Source organism: Spermophilus citellus, assembly GCF_964194105.1.
Source record: "Spermophilus citellus genome assembly, chromosome: 6".
Lineage (NCBI taxonomy): Eukaryota > Metazoa > Chordata > Mammalia > Rodentia > Sciuridae > Spermophilus > Spermophilus citellus.
Window position 1 is genome coordinate 105,593,066 of NC_138187.1, and position 16,310 is coordinate 105,609,375.

Sequence of the window (16,310 nt, forward strand, 5' to 3'; positions counted from 1 at the left end):
GACTCTAGGATTTCTACATAGATGGTCATGTCACTTATGAATAAAGACAGTCTTGCTTTTCCTTTTGCAGTTTAGGTGCCTTTTTAAATTTTTTTTTTATTTTTTATTTTTTGTAGTTGTACACAGTGACTTTTATTTATTTTTATGTGGTGTTGAGGATCAAACCCAGGGCCTTGCACATTCGAGGCAAGCGCTCTACCACTGAGCCACAACCCCAGCCCCAATATTTTCTGGAATATTAGAAACTCCAGTAAGATGTTGAACAGAAGTACTAAGAGGGAGCCAGGCATGGTAGGGCATGCCTAACTCCAGCTACTCTGGAGGCTGAGGCAAAAGGATCTTGAGTTCAAGGCAATTTAGCAAGATCCTGTTTCAAATAAGAAGGACTGGGGATGTATCTCAGTGGTAGAGGTTTGCCTAGCATATACCAGGCCCCAGGGTTCAATCCCCAGTATCAGGATGGCAGGAGGGAAGCACTAAAAGTAGAGTACTAGGTATTGAGAAACACAGAAGTTTTTTTCACCACAAAAGTGGGAAAAATAATTATTATAATCTCTTTTTTCTCTCTTACTTCCTTCTCTCAGCTACATTGATGAATGGAAGACTAACAACAAAAACAAAACAATGACCTTTGCAAAATTTTAGTACATACTTATTTTTAAGCTCGGTATAGATTATATGCATTTGGCCAAGACATTTTGATTTCTTATGAAGCTAAGTCTTTTTCATGATATTTCTGAACCTTTTTCTATTCATATGAAATGGGAATTATGATATATGTTATATAGCATAAAAATACGTGTGAAACAGCAAATAAACCATACTTTTTTCCCCCTTTTTTTTCCACTTCAATACAGATAGGCTATTTATTTTCTGTAAATGGCTCATTATCAGTGAATTCTTTATGTTGCACTAAGTCTGCTTCTTTATAACTACCATTTATCGATGGACTTTGTCTCCTAGGTGTGCACAGGCACACATACCCACAAATACTGGAATAAGTTTAATCCCTATTTTTATGACAGTCCTACAGATACTATTGATAACAGTTATGACTTTTATAAATTTCCTAAGCTAAAAGTTCTTTATCAAAATTGTGTTTTAGATGAAATATAGTTTTTTTAATAATTGTATAACTGCTACAGTGAGTACAATTCTTGAGATTCGGTCTACTTATAGTTGTAGCATTCCTTCAGTCTTTCATCCAGAGACTGTGCTTTCATATGCAAACTGAGATTGCATTAGTTTTTATTAGCATTCTTGACATTTTCCTGGCATTTACCAAGTTTATAATTGAGTTCCTTGAGTTGCTATTGAACCAAGTACAGTTATATTTTAAACTCAAGTGTGGGTTACATTACCCTTGTTGTGGTAATTTCAATTCATGTTAGTTTTTAATCTTTGTGTTACCATCTAGTGTATGGGTCATTTGAAAATTATAAAATATACATGGTCTCCTATGTTTTAAAGTTTATGTTAAAACTTGTTTATATAATGTCTACCAGAATTGGAAAAAGTATAGGAATCTAGAGCGTATGAGACCAGCTTCTTTTCAGACTAAGCATTGACAGTAGTCTCTTTGGCTGTAGAACTTGCTGCAGATCCACATAACTAATACATAACAGGTACTGCTCTACATTGTCCCCTAGGATAGTATGAGAGATACTGAGGTATCTTGCTGAATTCAAGATATGCACACCTTCTGGAATTCCCCTAAACAACTAGACTACCAGACTCATCATAACAAGAAAATGAGTTTAGTCAGCAGACTAAACTGCTATTTCTTCTTGAAGAAGCCTTGCTAGGTATCCTAGAATACTTGATTTTTCTTTTTCTGAAGGACTCATAATCCCCCACATAATGAGCAAACTTAGCCAGGGATCAAGATAAAGTTTACTGATCTATAACTTTTGAAATTTCAGTAGTACCTTAGTGCTATTTCTATATCCTAATTCTCAGGCTTTAATCTATTAAGCTTATTCAGACTTACTAAATGTATTAGAATCATTCAGTCTTTCAACTTATTACAGTACCACAGAATGCACTTGATAGACAGGAATCTTCTTGGGCCTCTTATCTAGGTAATAACAATCAGATGTTTAAAGCAAAAATCACTTTTGACAATGTGTGAGCCACATATACTTTAAAAACTATAAAACATAAATGGTATGGATAAATAGCTGCTGGTTTTATTGGAACACTTAAAAATAAGTTATTATTTATATATTTATCTGTGAATTGCCTTTCATTTTATTTATATACAAAATTAGGCCTTTATTATAATAAGCATATAACCATATAGAAATGTGTCCTGAAATTTTGAGTAGGGTACTTTCATATTAAATCGTACAAATCATTGACATTGAATCTTAACCAATTTAGAAATTGTAAAACACAGTTCAGGTAATTGTTTTTGAATCATTCTCCTGTTTTCTTTTGTGAAGCATAGTTTTTAAAAAGTAAGACTTCACTGTTAGGACAGTGGGTACAGACCATGAAGTCAAAGCCAAATCTCTAGGACTTACATATTCTTTTGTTTTTATTTAGAAGAGCTGTCAGAAGATGATCTATTGAATCAGTATTCCCTCTCATTTACAAAGAAGATCAAGAAAAATAGCTGTGAAAATAATGAATCATTGAAATCTTCCGAAATGTTTGTGCCTGTCCTGGAAGATAGAACTATTCAAACAAAAACCTTAAGCACACCACCTCAGACAAGAAATAAATTTGCAACATTTTTACAGAGAAAAAACAAAGAAAGTGGGGCAGTTGTGGTTCCAGGGACCAGAAGCAGGTAAAGATATATTTTCAGAATGTTGTTTATATGATATATTATGTAATGGGTTCATATTTATTTTGTCTTGAGTTAAAATTGGCTTTAGAGCCAGGGAGGCGTAGGACCTGCCTTAGTATGTCTACCATTTTTATCATATACAGACATCTCCCAACACATGAGGCTTCAGCTTAGGATTTTGGGACTTTGATAGTGTGAAAGTGATATGTATTCAGTATAAATGGTACTTTGATTTTTTTCGGAGGGCTTTATGCAATTTTGTGAGTCTTTTTGGAAGTATATTAAGATATAGATAACTGTAGAGTTGAATATTAACTGCGAATCCAATACCATGCTGTGTGTTGTGATTCCAAAAATGAGATAGACATGCTTTTTGTTTTTGAGACATTTGTGGTCCAGGTGGAAAAATAAGTACATAAACAAAATTTTTCATTTATTGTGGCAGTGTGGTCATTAAAACACATATAAAGTGTTCTGAGAGCATCAAAAGGGCAGTGTTTAGAAAGCATCGATGTTGGATGTTCCTGGTAGGGTGAAGCTGACAAAGACTGCAGCCAAACACCTTCCCAGTAGAGCCAAACAGCTTGAGCAGAGGTTTGGGGATGGGAAGCAGCATGGGGCATGGCACAACTAACTGTGGATAGTTGCTGTTATTACTACCAGAAAGAAAGCTTGGAAGAGGGAGGTGAAGAGGCAGCAGTAGTAGGTGGGTGCCAGCTCATGAAAGGCTTGTATGTCAAGCTAAAACCTTTAGTCTTCTTTAGAGGTGATGGGAAACATTTAGAGGGTTTCTTATCAGGAGAGGGTTGTGATTTGATTCTCATTTTAGATAGACTACTGTGAACACCCAGAGAAAACAAGTTTGAGAGGACCAAATGTGGAACACAAAGATCAGCTGGGCTGTTCCCATAGTCCCTGTAAAGGATGATGAGATTTTGAAAAGTATTACAATTGGGCTGGGGATGTGGCTCAGCGGTAGCGCGCTCGCCTGGCATGTGTGCGGCCCGGGTTCGATCCTCAGCACCACATACAAACAAAGATGTTGTGTCCGCCGATAACTAAAAAATAAAATATTTAAAAAAAAAAAGAAAAAAGAAAAGTATTACAATTTGGGGGTTAGGAATTTAAACCCCTGCATCAAACCTCTTGGATTTGAGTCTTGTCATGTTCATGAGATGTTTGATTTGGGCAAGTTTACTTCTGGGTGTTTTACTTTTGTAAGAAATAGAGCTTTCCAAAGTGTTGAGTTCAGTTCAGGCAACTTCCCTGTTCTGTTAATTAAACTTTGGTACATTGAAATAGGCCAGGAGAGACTATTGGATAGAAAGTGTTATTCTATTCATTTACCTCCCAGCCTACAAAAATAAAAATTTAAAAAATTTTTTAACACAGTTGTAACAACCCCAGTGTTGTTGAGACAATTAATTAATTAATGAGTTATTTTAAGTAAATTGCCTAAGACAGGACCTGATGGTAAACACACAATAAATAACATTTTATTGACTTTAGAGGGTTGTACTGTATTAGTCCATATTCTGTTGCTGTAACTGAATACCATAGACTGGGAAATTTATTAAAAAAAAATAGAAGTTTATTTAGCTCATTATCTTATATTTAGTTCATTATCTTAGATTTCAACCAATGCTTAGTAAAGGAGGTAGATTCTCCTTTTTAAAAGGTTCTTTCTCCTCCTCTTTCCCTCTCTTTCCTTCTTCCTCTCCCTCTTTTTTTCTCTTTCTCTTTCCTTCCTCCCTTCTTCTTCTTTCCCTCCTTTCTTTATTTCTCTCTTTCATTCTCTCCTTTTTTTCTCACCCCACCCCCTTTTTCATTCTGCAGTATTGGGGATTGAACCCAGGATCTCACATGCACTGAGTTGCATTCCAAACTACTTTTTATTTTATTTTTAAACAGTCTTTGTGTGTGTGTGTGTGTGTGTGTGTGTGTGTGTGTGTGTGTGTGTGTTTGGTCTTTGTTAAGCATTCTACTGCTGAACTATGTCTCTAGCCCTTATTGGAGTTTTTTGAAGCATTTTTTAAAGCTGCTTCACTGAACAACTAATATTGCTTTAGTAATAACAGATTTAGTGATTAATTTGAAAGTTTTTATATTTAAAATAGCAGAAGTTGATAGGGTATAAAACAAGCTGGTAGATTAGAATACTACTTCAAGTTCCCAGGTGATTTGATGCTAGGAGTAAAAGATGATAGGTAGATGGCTAATTTATTTTCTCTCCTATAAAATATGAGGTAAGAGGTGAAAATTGTCCTTTGTGTTATTCATGTGTATGCCAACCATGTGTTAGCTATTCTCTATACCTACTCTCAAACAGCTCACTTTCTCTTTGGGAGTTAAAAGAGTTAAAGCAGGGCTGAGGAGTCAGCTCAGTGGTGTTACCTTGCCTAGCCTAGGCTAGGCCCTCAGTTCCTTTCCCAGCAGTGCAATAAATAAATAGATAGGTTAGGGGAGAGAACACTTATGTAATGATTAGGTCTAGATTAAATATTAGGTCTAGAAATTTCAAATACATATATAGAGAGAATTGTTTTTAGGAAGGCCTGTTTAAAAATTCATTGTATAAATAAATTCTAAATGTGAATGTTGGCATAATAAAAATTAAGCTTTGATTGAAATTCCAGCTCTATATTGCCTTTACTTATAAAATTTTGAATCTTGTTATCTTTGTGAGAAAACTCTAAAATACTTAATAATCTATTCTTCCTGGTTTTTTTGTTAGGTTTTTTTGCAGTCCTCTGGATTCTGTGGATTGCATATCAAAGAAAGAGAACAGCCAGCCTCTAGATGAAGCTTCTGTCACAGATAAAGTGACCAATCTCAGTGAGTCAGATTGTCGAGACCTAGAAGGCAGGAAGCTGGTCCATACAAACATAGCACATAATTCAAGTGATAAGGTTCCAAAGAATGTGACTGTGTTTGCTGATGAAGAGTCTCAGTCTCTTGGAACCAGCAAATTCACAAAGACTGTTTCACCACCAACAAACATAGCACATAATTCAAGTGATCAGGTTCCAAAGGTTGTGACTGTGTTTGCTGATGAAGAGTCTCAGTCTCTTGGAACCAGCAAATTCACAAAGACTGTTTCACCACCAATTCTGGGAACTCTAAGAAGTTGTTTTAGTTGGTCTGGAAGTCTTGGGGGTTTTTCCAGAACTCCAAGCCCCACCCCAGGCACAGCGTTGCAGCAGTTGCGCAGAATGAGTGATTCCCTCGCTGCTATGCCTGAGAACAATGCAGTGCCCCAGACATCTCAGTCAAAGAGTGATGAGTCTGGTGGTGAGTCTCCACCCTTACATGACGTGGAGCGGTCTTCACAGTCTCAGGAAAGTGAAGAGTTATCATCACACAGTTTAAATACTTCAAAACTTTCTCAGCCTTCCAGTAAGGATTCTGATTCAGAGGTAAGTCATATCATGAGACCCCTGTTTGTAAATTTATGTGTAAGAAAGAAAAAGGTGTTAATCATACGATTGAGGAAAATGTGCCTACATTATTTAATTATTGGTTATGTTAATTTTTCATTCTGTCTAGAAAGTTAACATTTCATTGATTTGAAGAACTTCTCTCTATCTTTCTTTTTTCCAACTCCTGTACATTTAAACCAACTCTATACTTCTACACACTGTGTGTTCAAGTTTTGGCATGGTTAATACCTAGGCAGAGGCCCCAGGCACAGTGGCTCACACCTGTAATTCCAGCCCCTCGGGAGTCTGAGACAGGAGGATCCTGAGTTCAAAGCCAGCCTCAGCAACTCAGTGAGACTGTGTCTCTAAAATACAAAATAGGGCTGGGGATGTGGCTCAGTGGTTGAGTGCCCCCGAGTTCAATCCCCAAAAAACAAACAAACAAAAACCACCTAAGCAGAATAATCTATAGAATAAAAATTTATTATAAATTTGATACTTAAATTAATATAAGCTTAAATTCAAATAACATTTGAGACCTTATAAAGAAATGACCCTATTAATGTGAAGTTGTCTATGTTAAGTTTTAGTACTTCAGAAAATATATACTTTCATTTATTTTTATTTCCTAAACTTTACTTTATAATAAAATAAAATAGTAATCAGTGATTTTATTAAGCATCCTAACCACTTTTTTCTTCTGTATAAAATATCTTTTATTCTGATTTTGATTTTTTTATTTCTGACTTTGATTTGATTAAAATCAAAACTCCTAATAAGTACTGCTCATAAAATCCAAGTGACATAGTTTAAAATGACCTGGTGGCATTATCTCAAATTTACCAACATAACATTCTGTTTTATTTTTACCCAAATAATTACCACATTGTAAGAACAATTACAAACACAGTAATATTTGACAATTCGATGTCTGATAATCCTGAGTGTCAAATGACATCTAATAAATCAGTACAGCTTATGTTCTTTAAAAAGAAAATATTTAAGTTCTCAAAGGAAACTTGAGTTTGGGTTCTCGTTGAAGGAAAATACCAAGTTAAAATGTGGAAATAAATTGTTTCCATTTGAAGAAAGCTGAAATCAAAAATTTATATAATTGAATCATCAGTCTTTCATCTGTAGCATTTTTTAAGCCAAACCCTTGACTGTCTTTGAGACTTCAATATTCTTTTCTCTTATTTTTTTCATATTGAGTACTGTCCTTAACTAGTCTAGAAGACTGTTTCTTTTAATGTGTGTCTCCATTTTAATGCCATCTTTCTCATCTTTCACGAATACTACTTTTCCTCTTGGTGTGTTTTGAGTACCACCACAGTTGCTATCACTTGAATGTTTTTTAATAAAACGTTACTGTCAGGGAGGATACTTGCAAGTCTGCTGAGCACCTTTGGGGTATTCTATTTCCTTATATGGTGTGCATCTTTGTTTCACTTTGTAAAGTTTTACCCATGTCTTACTGAGTAGCCATCTTTATCAACTCACAGACAGAACTCTGCACACTTGTCTGAGCTAACCATTTTTTATATTGACCTGTTATAGAAATATGAACCTTTATCCTCCAAAAGTAAACAAACCAAGAATAATTCATTGAGTTGTCTCTTTTGCTGCCAGATATAATAAATTCCTCTTAGGATAGATTGTTAATTATAGCATATGTGTATAACCTCAGCTATTTGGGAGACTGAGGAAAGAGGATCACAAGTTCAAGGCTATCATGGGCAACATAGTGACAGCCTGTCTCAGGAAAAACAAAAAAATATGTGTCAGTTTGATCATATGACTGTGAGAAATGGGAATCTTCGGGCTGATAGTTCAATGTAATCTTAGGATCTTTCTCATGATCTTTATTGTAAGAAATGGTTTAGCCCAACTGGGCACAGTGGCACGTGCCTATAATCCCAGTGCTTGGGAGGCTAAGGCAGAAGGATCACAAATTTGAGGCCAGCTTCAGCAACTTAGCAAGACCTTGTCTCAATAAGTAGAAATAAAAATTTAAAAAATGGGGATGTAGTTCAGTGTAAAGTACCCTTGGGTTCAATCCCCAGTCACAAAAATAAAAAAGAAATGATTTGGCCCAGAGTCACCGCTACTGTTAGCTATGAGGAAGAAATATTAGAGTTTCTGTAAGGTACAAGTCAGTGGAGTCTTATTCACTATGATTGTGGTGGTTGTTTGAGTATAATACAGCATAGAGTTCCAATATTTTTTTTTAAATCTTGAAAAATGAAGAAATAAAGCTTTTTGAGTGTTTACTCATCCTTCTTTATTTTATAATGTTGAACGTGTTACAATTTAAAGAAGAGATGTGGAGCTACATTGGTTCAGCTTTTTATAGCTAATAATTTATGAAAACCATTAGTCTAGCATGGGTAAAGCTGTAGTATTATAGTAAAAGATTCTAGTTTTATCTGAGTCAGAATTTTGACAAGCTGCTCAAATGTTTCAGAAAAGGAAAAGCCTTCAAAATTTTAAATGTATGTTTTATACAATTTACTTCTCTAGGTGAAACATTGCCTAGTTTCTTCAATGAAACTGGCAACTATCATCCTTTCCATAGTAAATTTATTTTATTTTATTAATTCCATGCCATGTTTTTAGTCTTTTTCTGTGAAATTATTACTGATTTTCACATCTTATTTTTCTTCCTGTTGAGTATTGGTTAGTTGTCATGAAAATACCACTAGTAAAAATCTAATTTATTTTCTTTCTGATCTGGGGATATAGGAATCTGATTGTAATATGAAGTCACTTGATAATCAAGGTAATCAGAACTATAAGCAGTGTTTATCTCATTTCTCAAAGAAAGACACACTTCTAAGGAACAAGGTAACATTTTATTTATTTTTAATTTCAGAAACTATACATGCTTATAACAAGAAAATGAAAAATATAAGCAAAACTTATAAATTAAAATACTTAAATTGTGATTTATTTTAAAAAGTCGACTTTCTTACTTCCTAGAATAGTATCTGTGCTTAAAGATAGGTATTTAAGGTGTTAAGTTGAAACTTCTTTTACAGGTAGTAGAGATCTTTTTCCAAGTACTATTATAGTAGTCATTTACCCTTAAAATTTTTTTGCTATAGTTAAACAATATTACAACCAAGATCTTCTGGGTAAATAGTTGAGTACATACCCTGATTATCTGTAGGGATAAATTCCATGGAGTGGTATTATTGGTCCCAATGCATGCATGTTTTAATGCTTTGACATGTATTACAAAATGCTTCTAAAATCTGTGGACCCAGGATAAGCCAGGTTTTTTTTTTTTTTTTTTTTTTTTTTTAACTTTTCCATTCTTTATACACTCTTTGCCAGATTATATACCTTCTATTTTATATACCTCTTAACTATACTGAGAATCAACAACAAAACATCAATGGCTCCATATTGTCCACAGAATGAAAATTAACTCTTCGATGGAAATAAAAATGTTGATAGAAATTTAAGTACATGTTGCCACATTTGTGCAATGGAAGAGCAGGCAACTTATTCAAAATAAAAGTCAGTTCTACATGTGAAAAAGAAAAATCTCTAACATATATCATTCATTAGTGGAATCAAAGAAAGCAAAGTAATTATTGTGTAGTCTGCTGTCAGTTTTGTGTGCATGCTCATGTATGCAAATAATTTAGTGGATGCACAGAAAACTGGTAACAGCAGTTGCCTCTCTAGAGGTAAAGTAGAAATGAATGAGACACATTCCTCTCTGTTAATTTATGACTCTAAAATTTTATGCTAGGTGCAGGTATTACCCATTAAAATATTATGATTATCTCTATAGTAGTCATTTGTAAATAACACATTTTTATACTTTGTTTATGCATTATTTTTTGGTACTGATGAATAAATAATACTTTTAAATTAATTAAAGGTAGTTGCCTAATAGAGTAATGATAACATGAGCATTTAATCTTTAGGTTCCTGGGCTGTATAAATCCAGTTCTGTGGACTCACTTTCCACAACAAAGATCAAACCTCTAGTACCTGCTAGAGTCAGTGGACTAAGCAAGAAGTCATCAAGCATCCAAAAGAGAAATCATCATAATGCTGAGAACAAGCCAGGATTACAGATAAAAATAAGCGAGCTCTGGAAAAATTTTGGATTTAAAAAGTGAGTTGTCTTGTTCCTTGTTCTGAAATAAGATGAGCTATTGTCGTTTTCCACAATTCCAATCCCTGTCTCCCAACTCTCTCTAGTTTCATGTGAATCGATTTCTGTTTCTCACACCATCAGTTTTCAGTGTGGCTTCTGGAGTGGAGTCTCTGTTTCACCTATTACTTATTTCTTAGAATTTTAATGAGAAGAAACTTTTAGAGAGAGGGTGAGAGTGCTGTGTTATACTTCCCTAAATTATCATATCTAAAATGGGGAGAATCACAGAGTTTACTTGATGAATTTGCCAGATTTCTAATGTATGTGGTAAGCATTGTTTTAAAATAAATGATCTTTAAAATTGCTACATATTCTTCCTTCTGTTAGACTTCAGAATAAAGCTACAACATAGCATTAATTTATAATTATTTTCTTATACTTTCTCAATAAAGCAAATGTGCTAATAAGCTTAATAAATATGTGTAGCGGGAGAGCAAACATGGGAATGATAGAATTAAACTTTACCTGATAGAAGTATTGTCACAGTCAGATGAACTGGTACGAGTAGAAATACTTTTCAAGTATTAGACAATTGTTTCTTATTTTGTGTATATGTATGTAAAGTCTAATATTAAACTCAGCAACAATTCTCAAATTTATTTTCAGGAACAAATTCTCAAATTTATTTTCAGGAAACCTTTATACAGGAGCACTTAACTACCCTAGAAATGAGGAAAGACATTTAACAAAATACTCAATTTTTAAATAACAATAATAAGCCATGTGAACATGCCATATTTTTTATGAAAAAAATGCTATATTTTTCAAAACAAACAAAAAAATTTAAAAAGAGTGGCATTGTTTTTTAAAAAAAAATATGTAATTTTTTTTTTTTTTTTTTTTTTTTAGTAGTTGGACACAATACCTGTATTTTATTTACTTGTTTTTATGTGGTGCTGTTGATTGAACCCAGTACCTCGCACATGCTAGGTGAGTGCACTACTAGTGAGCCACAACCCAGCCCAAGAGTGGCATTGTTTTACATTTGCAGATGTTTTGGTTGAAAAGTATATGAAAAAATATAACCCAACACATATTTGCATTTGGAAAGTGTTTATTTTATTTTACTTTTTAAAAGATTTTTGTTGTTAAGTTGTTGTTGTTGTAGATGGACATGATAAATTTTTATTTTATTCATTCTTTTATGTGGTCTGAGGATTGAACCCAGTACCTCACACATGCTAGGTGAGCACTCCACCACTGAGCCACAACCCCAGTCCCAGGAAAGTGTTTATTAGATAATTGTAAGCTTCTTTCTTTGCCATTCCACCAAATTTCAATAAACAGTAGTTTTTTTAAGGTTACTTACAACAGACTGTGAGTTCAATATCCACTGATTATTTGTGTTGTCTGGTACATTATAACCCACTTTTTTAATGCATCTTTACCCATTGATTGTTTGGGAAATATTGGTTCATTGAATTTACTTTTCTTACAAATACTGACTAATTTTATTTTATAATATAAGGAACAAAATCACAATTAGCAGTCTTAAACATTTGGAAGCTTTCCAGCAGAGGACACAAGTTTTTCAGAATTTTAATTTTTACTTAAGAGTTTGAAATTTATCTGGGCAATAAGTATCGTTACTTATTTCCTTCATGACGATGCTCTCTTTGTTCCTTTGCCAAACACCTAAAAATTGTTGGGTGTTTTTGTTGGGTTTTGGTACCAGTGATTGGTTTACACATGCTTTCTATTTTGTCACAAAATATTAAGTATACCAAAGGATTGAGATTTTTAAAAATTAGTGATTTTTACTGCTTCATCAAGTATATTCTTGAAACTTTTTCTGGGTTTATTTGTTTGTTTGTTTGTTTTAACTGCAAGTGCACAGTAATGGAAAATACAAGAGCACTAGCATTACTTAAGAAATTTCATGTCACTGCTTTGACTCATGCCAAGTTGCTGGCCACTTTACCCAATTCTGCTTTAGCATTAGTGCAAATGTCAGCACAGTGGAAAAACAGATAAGGTCTAAAAATTATTATAAAATAATTTCAATCTTACAAACTCCCGGAAAGTGTCTTGAATCTCCATGGCCCATGGAACATATTTGGAGAACTGCTGTTGGAGAGAAATGAAGGGTACAACAGTATTACATGCCTTTAGAAAATAAGACTTACTGGTGTTTAATTTTGTTAACAGGAAATAGAAATATGTAATCTTCATAATAAGATTAATTTATGAGGACATATAGCTGTCTTTCATTAAAAGCAAGAAAGGGGATAAAAAATTGGGTTTAATCATTTGTTATGCTTCACCTATATTGATTCCTAGCCAGACTTGAGAAGAGTCCTACAGAGAAATGAATTAAAATTTCTCTATTGGAATCTTTCTGCCTTAGCTACTATATATCTAGTAATGGCCTGGCACCTATATTGAAAGGCAGGAAGGGATTTTAAGAAGAAAAACTCGAAATTTATTGAAAATACTTAGAGGAGAATCTGAATGTGATCCACAATGAGTGAGAGATTATCCAGTAAAGGGTTTTATCCTTTCCATAAACCTCTATTTTTTCCAAGTATTTTATTGTCTAATAATCATTACCATAAAAATACCTAATTTATTTTATTGTATTTTGCAGAGATTCTGAAAAGCTTCCTTCTTGTAAGAAGCCCCTGTCTCCAGTCAGAGATAATATCCAACTAACTCCAGAAACAGAAGATGATATATACAACAAAGCTGAATGTTCACATGTTCAGAGAGCAATATTTCAGTAAATTCAGACTACTGGGAAAATCTGATCAATTTGAGCTCCCTATTTGAAGATGAGGGAGTTACCAGCCTGAAAGATTGGTTCTTAAATGCCCCTTTTTAAATACAATACATTTTGTATATTAACTACGTAATTGTTTCTATTGCTCAGCTTTTTATATTTTCATAAGAAGCTAAATAGAAGGGTAATTTAGTCTTTGACAGTTTTTTTTTTTTTTTTGAAGCTTTTATGTTAACTGGGAAAATCCACTGTAGTTTCTAAAAATCTACAGACTTTTGTAAAGTCCAGTATAAGATAGTAAATGGAAAGCCACAATTCTATATAATCTTTGTTATTTTCAGCCTCAGATAAAAGAAACTACTTACATTGTTAATATTCTTAAACTTAAAAATAGCTTGTTTTCTTTCACATATCTTTTTTTTAAGTGTAGACTAAAAAACACCAAAAACATTTATTTAAAATTAGTTCCTGAGATAAATAAATAAATAAAATTAGTTCCTGAAATGCTACATAAGATACTAAAGCTGCAGATCTGTGAAAGGTACATTCTGCAAAGAAATAGGCAGATGCCTAGAAAAAGAACACCTACACAAGTGAAGATCTGCAATGACAGGAAGTAGAGACATCACTAAAGTATTTTTGATATAGAGCATAAAAGAGAGGGACCCAGAGTATTTAATTTTTTTTTAATTTTTATTGGTTGTTCACAACATTACAAAGCTCTTGACATATCATACTTCATACATTAGATTGAAGTGGGTTATGAACCCCCAATTTTACCCCAAATGCAGATTGCAGAATCACGTCAGTTACACATCCACAATTTTACATAATGCCCTATTAGTAATTGTTGTATTCTGCTACCTTACCTATCCCCTACTATCCCCCCTCCCCTCCCCTCCCTTCTTCTCTCTCTACCCCATCTACTGTAATTCATTTCTCTCCTTGTTTATTTTCCCATCCCCCTCACAACCTCTTATATGTAATTTTGTATAGCAATGAGGGTCTCCCTTCATTTCCATGCAATTTTCCTCATGTCTCCCTTTCCCTCCCATCTCATGTCACTGATTAATGTTACTCTTTTCTTCCCCCTCTTCCTCCCTGCTCTGTTCATATTTGCTCTCATTATATCAAAGAAGACATTTGGTATTTGTTTTTTAGGGATTGGCTAGCTTCACTAAGCATAATCTGCTCTAGTGCCGTCCATTTCCCTGCAAATTCTATGATTTTGTCATTTTTATTGCTGCATAGTACTCCATTGTGTATAGATGCCACATTTTTTTTATCCATTCATCTATTGAGGGGCATCTGGGTTGGTTCCACAGACTAGCAATTGTGAATTGTGCTGCTATGAACATCCATGTGGCAGTATCCCTGTAGCATGCTCTTTTAAAGTCTTCAGGGAATAGTCCGAGAAGGGCAATAGCAGGGTCAAATGGTGATTCCATTCCCAGCTTTCCCAGGAATCTCCAAACTGCTTTCCAAATTGGCCGCACCAATTTGCAGTCCCACCAGCAATGTACAAGTGTACCCTTTTCTCCACATCCTCGCCAGCACTTGTTGTTGTTTGACTTCATAGTGGCTGCCAATCTTACTGGAGTGAGATGGTATCTTAGGGTGGTTTTGATTTGCATTTCTCTGACTGCTAGAGATGGTGAGCATTTTTTCATGTACTTGTTGATTGATTGTATATCCTCCTCTGAGAAGTGTCTGTTCAGGTCCTTGGCCCATTTGTTGATTGGGTTATTTGTTATCTTATTGTCTAATTTTTTGAGTTCTTTGTATACTCTGGATATTAGGGCTCTATCTGAAGTGTGAGGAGTAAAAATTTGTTCCCAGGATGTGGGCTCCCTATTTACCTCTCTTATTGTTTCTCTTGCTGAGAAAAAACTTTTCAGTTTAATTAAGTCCCATTTGTTGATTCTTGTTGTTAACTCTTGGGCTATGGGTGTCCTATTAAGGAATTTGGAGCCCGACCCCACAATCTGTAGATCGGAGCCAACTTTTTCTTCTATCAGACGCAGAGTCTCTGGTTTGATATCAAGCTCCTTGATCCATTTTGAGTTAACTTTTGTGCATGGCGAGAGAAAGGGATTCAGTTTCATTTTGTTGCATATGGATTTCCAGTTTTCCCAACACCATTTGTTGAAGATGCTATCCTTCCTCCATTGCATGCTTTTAGCCCATTTATCAAATATAAGATAGTTGTAACTTTGTGGATTAGTCTCTATGTCCTCTATTCTAAACCATTGGTCCACCTGCCTGTTTTGGTACCAGTACCATGCTGTTTTTGTCACTATTGCTCTGTAATATTGTTTGAAATCTGGTATCGCTATACCACCTGATTCACACTTCCTGTTTAGAATTGCTTTTGCTATTCTGGGTCTTTTATTTTTCCATATGAATTTCATGATTGCTTTATCAATTTCTACAAGATATGCCGTTGGGATTTTGATTGGCATTGCATTAAACCTATAGAGAACTTTTGGTAATATCACCATTTTGATGATGTTAGTTCTGCCTATCCATGAACAGGGTATATTTTTCCATCTTCTAAGATCTTCATCAACTTCTCTCTTTAGGGTTCTGTAGTTTTCATTATATAAATCTTTTACCTCTTTTGTTAGGTTAATTCCCAAGTATTTTATTTTTTTTTGAGGATATTGTGAATGGAGTGTTTTTTCTCATTTCCGTTTCAGAAGTTTTGTCGCTGATATACAGAAATGCCTTTGATTTATGCGTGTTGATTTTATATCCTGCCACTTTGCTGAATTCATTTATTACTTCTAGTAGTTTCTTTGTAGACCCTTTTGGGTCTTCTAGGTATAGAATCATGTCATCTGCAAATAGTGATAATTTAAGTTCTTCTTTTCCAATTTTTATGCCTTTAATTTCTTTCGTCTGTCTAATTGCTCTGGCCAGTGTTTCGAGAACTATATTGAATAGAAGTGGAGATAGAGGGCATCCTTGTCTTGTTCCGGATTTTAGAGGGAATGCCTTCAGTTTTTCTCCATTTAGAATGATGCTAGCCTGAGGCTTAGCATAGATAGCTTTTACAATGTCAAGGTAAGTTCCTGTTATCCCTAATTTTTCTAATGTTTTGAACATAAAGGGATGCTGTACTTTGTCAAATGCTTTCTCTGCATCAATCGAGATGATCATATGGTTCTTATCTTTAAGCCTATTGATGTGGTGAATCACATT

General features: G+C 34.2%; 1 protein-coding gene across 2 annotated transcripts in view; it reads left to right on the forward strand.

Annotated features, from left to right (window-relative positions):
* The window catches only part of EXO1 (exonuclease 1), a gene marked incomplete at both ends in the record, with an annotated part of 37,132 nt that extends 24,022 nt beyond the window's left edge, over positions 1 to 13,110 (forward strand). Inside the window, 6 exons of one of the 2 annotated variants that reach the window (XM_081299995.1) lie at positions 2,548 to 2,794; positions 5,529 to 5,715; positions 5,830 to 6,210; positions 8,956 to 9,057; positions 10,152 to 10,345; positions 12,975 to 13,110. In XM_081299995.1, coding sequence (XP_081156121.1) covers positions 2,548 to 2,794; positions 5,529 to 5,715; positions 5,830 to 6,210; positions 8,956 to 9,057; positions 10,152 to 10,345; positions 12,975 to 13,110 — 1,247 coding nt within the window. Of the gene's footprint in view, positions 1 to 2,547; positions 2,795 to 5,528; positions 5,716 to 5,817; positions 6,211 to 8,955; positions 9,058 to 10,151; positions 10,346 to 12,974 lie in introns of both variants that reach the window. The other variant, XM_081299996.1, reaches the window with a different exon arrangement.
* Positions 13,111 to 16,310: the final 3,200 nt, after the last annotated feature.